Genomic DNA, 10,009 nt, shown 5'->3' on the forward strand with positions numbered 1-10,009 from the left:
ACAGGAGTATAATAATATGAAGGTACTAGCGTCGGAATTCCTTTTTCGGCCTTTACCGTGCACATTAATCGTTATTTGGAGCCCCGGACGCGGAGGCCGCGGAAAATTAATTTGAATAACCACTATCCCCGTCCCTGCCACCACGACTCGGTCCAAATCTACGATTAGAGAACTCTGAGGCAGAAAAAAATGCCATTTCCCAATAAATATATTTTGCATTAAAACGGAACACTGAGCGTCGTGGTGCGGATGGTCGATCGACTACTGTACGTCTGTACCTGCCTATATAATATAATGTACCAGGTATACCCTATATACAGGGTGATTTTTTTCCCTCTTCATTCGAATGTTATCTTTTTTGGGTACACATCGTTATGCGATTTTATTTATGTATTTTTTCTTAAAATTTAAAGATAGACATTTTGTAATTTAAAAAAAAACAATACAATATGTCCTAAAAAAAAAAATAGAATCAAATTTATAAAACGTTAAACCGTGGGACAAATACACTGCAGGATACGAATATTTCGATGTTTGGTCCGTGATAGAACTCAAAATGTAGCCACCCTGTATACACGATCGGCTTCCATCTATAATAACACTCTTACTATCGTTCTTTCTCCAATTTCCTTTTTATATTTCGCCCGACTGTGTACGTTACGGGAATACCAAATGGCCCGGCGGAGGAGACCCTCTCGTGCAAGTATAAAACCCTTATATACAGTGCAGCGGAGCTTCTTCGTCTGTGTACTGGTCGGCCGGGTTGGTTGGCGGGGGGGGGGGGGGAGGACAGACGGGACCCTTTTCTCTCCTTTATTTTCCGAATCACTTAACAATATTTTTCAATGGTCTTCCGCCGTTCTTTTTTCTCTTCCTGTACGCACACAAGCGCGTGTTCGCTTTGGTCGTCCGTCGGCCGCCGAAACGATGCTGCTGCGCAATTTCTCCGAGACGGTGTACTACAATATATACAGGAGCTGGTATGTATACGAATGTATAGGTAGGCATATACGGCGCATAAGTATAAACGTACAATATAATGGGATATTATATATAGGCCCGGTCATTCGGAGTTATGTTATTTAGCGTACGCGTGCGAGGAAGGGAGGCAAATAAACAATCGTATAAAAAAAAATTCTGTTCTGCTCGCCCACGTGACACGCGCGTATTAGTACTATTATACGACGAAACATAACGAGATGTTAAATATAAAAAATAGAATGAAACCCCATGCGAACAGCTTTATGCGTTTCTGCGCAGTGTTCGCGCGTACTTAAGCCGGGCTCGACGAAAGCACGAGTCCGGCGATAACGTCCGCGTCGTCGTGTTATATATATATATATATATATATACAAGTCACCACCCTTCCCGCAACCGCAGGAAAGACTGCTGTAGTGCTGTACGATAATATAGCACAACCCGCTCGTCAATCGCTACCAGTGGTGGTCGTGGTGGTGGTGGTGGTAGTGGTGGTAATGGTGAGGGTGTGGAGGTATACACATACATGTTATATGTATATTTTGTATAAAGCACGCTGCGTAATAATATAAATAAAAACGTCCTTGGCGTAGTGATATATCGTCGTCGTCTACTTCTCGCCACGGTATATATATATATATAATATAATATTATTATATTCGTTTTCTTATCGGGCAATTGCAGGAGTCTTACGCGGTGACGGTGGTGGCGGCGGCGGTGGTGGTAAGAAGCAAAGCCCGCGCGCGATTTGAATGCGCGCGACGTGTAATCCTTCCTTTGCGAGAGCACTCGCCGCGCATATCTCTCTCCTGGAGTCGCGGACGTCTCGACAAATGGCACCGACCGCGGTAATCTTATGTGCAGAGCGATGTGAATATTTTGGAGAGCTCACATAATATTATGGAGCGCGCGCATGACCAAAACTCCAAAGTCGGAAAAACATATATATATATACCAGATACCAGATCCCTAATACCAACCTATTTGTATAATATTATGTGTATACGTGCGCATAAGTACATATTATCGTCGGCAAAACGATGTGCCTTAAGGGTGGGCTGTCGAAACTGCACGGTAGGTCGTACATATATTGTTACGAACACTATACCTAAATCCGAACGCTACTATAATATATACCTCTATATCATATTATATATGTCGTCGTTATGGGAATCACCTATGATGGTCGAGTTTTCCGTAAGGGCCCACGGTTTCTGTAGTGTCACGTCTGCGCGTTTATTTTTACGTTGTAGCTGCAGGTAACAGGAAAATGCAGTGGCATACTCACGAGGGGTGGTGCTCAGGACGGTAAAGCACGATTGAGCATAGACCTTTTTAGCAACACGATTGATCATAGAATTTTTTTTTGCGATGTTGCCACATTCACGTGGCCGAAATGTTGTTATTTATTATTTTCACGTATTATTATACCAATTATTATGATACCAGACGCGAGCCGTGATCTGAGCCCAGCTTTATCGACAATGTTATCGATTAATAAATTAGTTCTGGATCAATAAAGTTCCGACGTTTTAAATGTTTAAAATTGGGGGGAAATATAAGATAATAAATTAAGATACAATTCCAAAATTATTATAGATATAATATCAGTGTTCGATCACCTATATAGTCCTGTATAGTGCGTTTCGTATAAGTGCGTTTATAGTTTCTATTTGTTTTAATATGGATATAAATTATATAACAATTATTTTATCAGAAAGAGGCAAAGAATTGGCCTTAGTGAATTTATACAAATATAAATTAATTGGGGAGCGAAAAAAAGATGATCTATTGAGATGGAGGTGTACGAATAATACATGTTCAGCATTAATGTTCTCAGGTTTAAAAAAACGTAAAATGATTGAAACTGTTGGACAACATAAACACGATTAAAATTCTATTGAAAAAATAGAAACACAAGTTTTGAGAGAAAACTGCAAGAGAAAAGCTGAAGAATCAATTTCCACACGGCCACTTAAAGTTATTCGCACCGAACTTTTAAATTCATCTTCAACATCAAATGTAAACAATCAAAATGTACGAAATGTACGGAAATCAATGTATGATAAACGGAAGCAGACCTATCCTAAATTACCAACTTCTTTGGATGAAGCAATTTATCAATTAAGTGACTTGCAAAATTAAGAATGTTTTAAATATAAGGGTCAACAATTCATTTACATGCCTACCGATGATAATTTTGTATGCTTAACTATGGAATAAAATATACAACTTATGACAAATAATTGTACCGAGTATTTTGGCGATGGCACATTTAATTATGCTAAATATTTTATTCAATTGTACACAATACATGGATATAAAAATGGATACTACTTACCACTTGTTTACTTTTTTTTTACAAAATAAAACTAGGTCTACTTATATTAAAATGTGGTAATTTTAAAATAATTTATGTTTAAAACTAAGCGAAAAAAATTTGCAAATTAACACATTTCATGTTGATTTTGAAATTGGAGCTCATCAGGCAATTACTGACGTGTTTGGAAATATTAAAATAATTTGATGTCGATTTCATTTAAGACAATCGTGATGGAGAAAAGTAAGAAATAATTATATAATATAGAACTTTTTTACTAAAATATAATAATTTGTTTGTAGGTTGTTTGCGAACCTTCTCTCAGAATAACATACATGGAAAACAGTAATGAACTAGGGAAATGGCTGAAAATGTTTTTTGGTTCGGCATTTATTTCCCCATTATGCTATATTATAATGTGACTACTATTGAGACTATTATTGACTTATAAATATTTTGATTTTATTATTTTCATAAGTCATAACTATTATTATTATTTTGATATATTATAATTATTTAAATAAATATTTTTGTGTAATACAGTTCAAAATTGAAAATGGCAAGGTTGCAGAGTTTTTTATGCTCAATCGTGTTGGTTTTCTTTTGTATTACATTTTCCTTTGATACACCGATAATATATGCTCAATCGTGTCGCAAAAAAGGTGTTTTATGCTCAATCGTGTCTCAGCTGCTCAGGAAGCTTTAGACCCCATATTTATCACGTTAAAATAGTACTTTTCAGCATTCAAAACCTGAAACGATAAAAAAAAAACATTTAATACTTATGACTTATACACCACTATAAGTGCGATCCAACTCGGTCCAGGTTTTTCACGTAAAAATGATTAACATGTAAACTCGGCCCGAATAAAAATAAATGATAACATGCCCAGATCTTGTCATATCTAATAATATTTTTGAGATCTATTTAGCACTAACCAAAGACATCACTACTTGCAAGTTAATCTCATTATCTCATTTTACTCCAAAAATTATTTCATTTTCATATTATTAAAAAGCATGCAAATTCGTTATAGCTGAAATAAATTATATACATATAATATACATACGTTATAAAGTTATTTATTATTTTCACATTGAATGACGTCATGCTTATTATATTTTACCGGTTAAAATTATCAGACCGAGTTTACTTGCACAATTTGCAACTAACCACTAACCTAACCTAACCAATAATATCGTATCAACATCCAATCAGAATTTGATCATAATTTTAAAATTTTATTACTAGCAATTGTATTTGAATGAATATACAAAGAATAATCTAGATACAATTATCCACAATAATCATGAAATATAATATGTCAAGTTCATTTATAATTTACATTAGGTATTCTTTTTTTTTTTAACATGATGATAATACATAAGGTGCAAGGTCACTAAAAAACAACTATATAACATAACTCGTTGAACACAATATTTATCAGAGGCGGATATACCTTTAGCTCGGTCATAATTATCAATATCATTATTCGTTTAAAAACATTCATTACATTTTCATGTTATAATATTTCAAACTGATAAACCATGAAGTACTTTTTTATCATTTTTGCTGAATTTATGATTCTAGTCGATTCTGGAGCAAAAGAATTCAAGGTTTTTCCAAATTTACCCCTAGTAAGTAGCACTTGATTTTTATAAAATATATTTACAATTAGTATAATTCTATTACATCAATTAATCAATCTAGACTTCCGTAAAATCAAACATTAGATTCTGAGCAGAGATGAGTATTTTACAATGATGTGTGTTTGTTTTTTAATATTCAATTTATTTTTGTGTCTTACTTTACTTTTTAGGACAGTAAAAGTGCTTAGATTTTCTTCAACAGTATCTTTTCTAATAGGGATGTGAATCTAGTTGGTACTTTGAGGGGGGGGGGGGTCAAAAGTAAAAATTCGACAGTAGTTTTCAAAAGCACCGTCAAAACAAAAAAAAATTAAGGATAAATGGGAATTTTTACGCTAAATCAATTTTGGTTTTTGGTGTAACTCTAAAACAAATAATACATTACATTTTGACTGAATGTTAATATTAAAATTTTCTATAGACCATGCCATTTTCAAAATATTTTGACTTATTTTGAGCTGTTTAGGGATATTTTCAGTTTCCAATTTTTTTAGTTTTTTCTTCTATAAATATCAATAAAATTTTATTTGTTGGGTAAAAAAGATTGAAAATTTAATAGAAGGCTCCTAATATATTGTTTCAAAGACAGATGAAAAATATTAAAAATCCATAGTTCTAATTTTTTTTATAAGCATTTAAAGTTCAAATAATGACAAAATACGTAAAATTCACGAAAATGAGCAAATTATTTTGAGTTAGAAATTCATAATAATTTTTCTTTTCAAATCTGGGATTTTAAAATGTAATATTTCTCATGTAGCGGTTTTGTTATTTTATTGTTATTCAAAAACGAATAACTTTAAATACATTTTACTGAATGTTTATATTTTCATTTGCTATACATCATAAAATTTCGAAAATATTTTGAAATTAAAACTTTTTTTAAGCTGTTTATGGACATTGTCAGTTTTCATTTTTTTTTGTTTTTTTTTTCCTATAATTATCAATAACATTATATTTGTTAGGTAAAAAAGCATGAAAATTTAATGCAAGGCTCCTGATATATTTTTACAATAGCAGTTGAAAAATATTAAAAATACATAAGCACAATTTTTTTTTATAAGCATTTAAAGTTCAAATTTTGACAAAATTTATCAAATTTAAAATTTAATAATTATTTAGTAGTTAAAAATGTATAAAATGTTCAACTGTTATAGGTTCCACTAAAATTAAAAACAAGATTCCACGTAAATAGTTTATATATAAATTACATTATTCACAATAATATCATCAAATATACTTAATAATATCATAGGCTGACTGACTGGCTGCGCTCAGAATCGTTTTTATTATACAATGATAATATTCATTGAATTCAAATTTAATACAATCCATTACAGTAATCGACTTCTAACCTACAGTTAAGCAAAGTGACACCCACTTGCCCATCTTTTTCGTCATACATTTATAATTAGATATTCATATTTATTATTATTATTATCGGGAGTGCTCGGGATAAGCTATTATTACAAAAATTCTACCATAGTTTAAACCCATTGTTTTTTTTTATGAAACTGTCTAACTTTAAAAACAGTAATTACAACAAAATTTCTATAGCTGTCGGTAATCAAAAACATTAAATTTATTATATATATCGGTTCGTAAAATATATATGCTTGTGTTATATTAGAATTGGTCAATGTCTATATGTATAAAAATAATGAAGACATAGTGTAGATTGTAAGGTAGTTTCCTACTTGCTTTTTCTGTAGACTTTTTTTATAGTTCTTGTCAAGTAATAATTAAAAATTCAAATAATCAACTATTATAAATAATCATTGCAATTATAGGCCACAACAGTTTAGTTACTATAATTAAATTTGTTCTGAACAATTTTATAAATACTTAATGTATAGGTTATGTTAAGTTTTACAAAAATCATATGTTGGTGCGTTTTATTTCACATTTTCTTAAAAGACAGTCGACAACTAAATCAAGTCGTGAGGAATATATTTTATTAATTAAATCTAGTAATGTAATAAAATGCACTTTTGGATACAATTCGTGTATAACTTATGTATGTCGTCTAAAGTTGTTTGAATCATTTTTTGTTTATAGCCTTATTGGAATCAACATAATACCTAATTGGAATTAATAAAAACTTTTAATCGTCTAACCATCATATTATATTACAAGATAAATGTTTGAATAAAATCTTCTAGGAAGATTATATGATATTATAAATTTGAATAGAAATAATAAATATGAAATTGTGATTTCAGGGAGAATATCGAGTAAATGTCATCGCTACTCAACAATGTAATGCAAATCCGAATTCAAGTTTGAGGTTCAATTTTTTTTTGTTCAAGACATCTAGAACTACAACTGAACTAAGAGGAAATATAACTGTTAATAATAAAGCATTTGATGATTCTTTATTGGTAAGGTTGTTAAATAAAATTGTCATACCTACACACAATTATTATATAGGTAGCATATTACCTTTTTTGATTTGGCTAGTTTATCGAGTCCATGTTAAATTTGAATTCAATGATATAATATAATGTTGGCCTATATAACCTAACCTTAGCCTTACTACCTAAGTACATTTTATGATATTATTGCTAATAAAATAATTTATTTTACTATTGTCTATTAATAATAAAGTAAATATTTTTGATTTTTTGGTTACAGTATGCACTATTTATGAGAAAATGTTTAAAATTTTCAATCCTTTGATATAATAATTAAACATTTTATAATTTTTCAACTACAAAAATTTGCACATTCTTACGATTTTGATGAATTTATATAAATCTTAAATATCTATAAATATTTTTTTTAATTATACCCGGTATTATAAAAACTTACGAAAACAACATTTTAAGTAATTATGGTTTTTCGTTTTTGAATTAAAACAATATAAAACAATCGTTCTATTATATTTTATTTTACCAGTGTATGTATTGTTATAGTTTCGTGGAAATTTGGCAGTAAAAGATAAAATTGGTGGTTGGCAAAATAATGCGTATGTATATAATTCACCTGAAGCATACTCGAGTCTTAAAAAACTTTTTGGACCGGAATTTCCATTTTTTTTAAATAGCTTTGGAGTAAATGACACAATACATAATTCTATACCGCCGGTAAGTTGTTTTATTAAAAAAAGGTTAAAATTAATTTATTATAAGAACATAGTTAATATTTTTAGGGAATATATACCACCAAAGGATATGATATATCAAAATTTCCAGCAAATACTAATCTTCCTAAACAAATCTTTTATGGAACTTACAAAAGTAAAGTTATTTATTTGGACAAAAATGGCAATGATGTTGGATGTTTCTCATTTACCGTTGAAATAAAACGTCCTTGGGAAATTGAATAACTGGGTGAAATCATAATATAGTGTTTGTAGTTTGTTAAATTTAAATTATATGTTAGGATTTTAAGAATAACAAAGAAAGTGATTTTACTAAAGGTGGTTATGGATATAATTAATTCAAATTGCAACTTGTATTATAATTATAGCACAGTAATTAAATAATTAATAGTATCAAACTATCTATCAAATACAAATATACCAAAAAAATGTATTAAAGAACTTACAAATTTAATGTTTATAGTATGGTTATACAAGAAAAAAATACGATGTATTGGATGTTACATGTTTGTCATTAAAGTCAAAAGGTCCGTGGGAAGTATAATGAACAGGACTAGGATTTGTATGCAATAAAAAATTGTAAAATAGGCATTTTAATTTTTAGAAGACAAACACAAGAATTACTAATATTATTGCATTGAAATTTTTTTTTCTGTATTTGTTCATTGAAATGACCTCAAGGTCTTTGTCTATGCTTATCACAAGTGGATAGTTGGGAGATCTTGTGATCTATTTATCTATGTATATATCCACTATATTCATGATACTACCACCCTTCTCCAAGACGATAGGGTGGTGTCTTTACTTCCAGTGGAGTGGGACCTAGTTGGAAACCAATCGAACGACAGCACGAGAAATGGTAATCGCATAGAACCACACAAATATTTTGCACTTAGCTATGAATTGAACCGATGGCTGTGTGAGTCGCAGTCAACTGCGTAACCTCTGCGCCACTCCGGTCCCGTATTGATATAAAAAATTATATTCGTTGTTTATGGATTATTATTAAGCTTCATATTATATTAACACTAATAACTGTTTACATAACATATCAGTTGTATGCAATATTTAGCATAGTACGTCCTACTTATTATACTCGGATAATTGTTACGAATCGAATTATAATACTAAATGTTAATAGATTAATTCTGAAATTGTATTTAATTGCTGTACCTATTGGTTTTAATAAGTACAACATTTCATAATATTTTTATTTATGCTCCATACGAAAGATTTTTAATTACGTTGAATGAAAAATAATATTTTTTTTATGTTCACAAAAACAATACTTTGTTATTTATATAATTATAATACAAATAAAAATAAAATGTTCAACACTACTCCGATAGCAAATATATGGGATGGGGGTTGGTGGTGTGATTGGTGCTACTTCGTTACTAGTCTGGTGTTTTTTGTGTGGAAGAAAAATGTCAATTTGAAATCTGTGATTGAGTGTCTAATTGACAGTCACCACCGGCGTAAGCGTAGTACGGTTTATGGGTAAATCGGTTATCAAAATTAAAATAGTCAAATATATGAGCATCTTATAAACTTAGGATATAGAGGCATATCCCTAGTGCGTTCTGTTTTTAATTCTGCTTTTTCATAGCCAGAGTGAGTTCTCCTCCTTCACATCTATAGGTAACTATTAAGGATAAAGAAAACGACTAAAAACTTTTAAGATCCGGTTAGACGATCGGATATGGTGGTTCAAATGTACAACTATGTATAGTACTTTATACTTGTAATATAACTATGTCTGTGTAAACGGTGAGGAAACGGAATTTTATTTTATAAAATATAATATACTAAATTTGGTGAAAAATTCAAGCCTGGATTAAGACTTTCGGGAGCCCAGAGGCCAATACATGGTTGTGGGTCCAACCAATGAAAAAAATAGCCATGGTCCCCACTTACCCTGCCCGTGGTGATGAACATGGTAGGCGGGTGACGGGCCC

General features: G+C 30.8%; 1 protein-coding gene across 1 annotated transcript; it reads left to right on the plus strand.

Annotated features, from left to right (window-relative positions):
- Positions 1 to 4,759: 4,759 nt before the first annotated feature.
- LOC132939241 (uncharacterized) lies at positions 4,760 to 9,383 on the plus strand. Its single transcript, XM_061006315.1, has 4 exons — positions 4,760 to 4,936; positions 7,171 to 7,329; positions 7,864 to 8,034; positions 8,100 to 9,383. The coding sequence occupies exons 1-4, from the start codon at positions 4,847 to 4,849 to the stop codon at positions 8,274 to 8,276; spliced, it is 597 nt and encodes a 198-aa protein (XP_060862298.1). The 5' UTR covers positions 4,760 to 4,846; the 3' UTR covers positions 8,277 to 9,383.
- Positions 9,384 to 10,009: the final 626 nt, after the last annotated feature.

This window comes from Metopolophium dirhodum, chromosome 2 (assembly GCF_019925205.1).
Source record: "Metopolophium dirhodum isolate CAU chromosome 2, ASM1992520v1, whole genome shotgun sequence".
Lineage (NCBI taxonomy): Eukaryota > Metazoa > Arthropoda > Insecta > Hemiptera > Aphididae > Metopolophium > Metopolophium dirhodum.

Excerpts from the sequence above, each read along its gene's own strand:
- LOC132939241 (XM_061006315.1), top strand. The coding sequence starts at position 4,847 with ATGAAGTACTTTTTTATCATTTTTGCTGAATTTATGATTCTAGTCGAT. Across the intron at positions 7,330-7,863 it reads CATTTGATGATTCTTTATTG|TTTCGTGGAAATTTGGCAGT; the intron begins GTAAGGTTGTTA and ends GTATTGTTATAG. Across the intron at positions 8,035-8,099 it reads TACATAATTCTATACCGCCG|GGAATATATACCACCAAAGG; the intron begins GTAAGTTGTTTT and ends TAATATTTTTAG.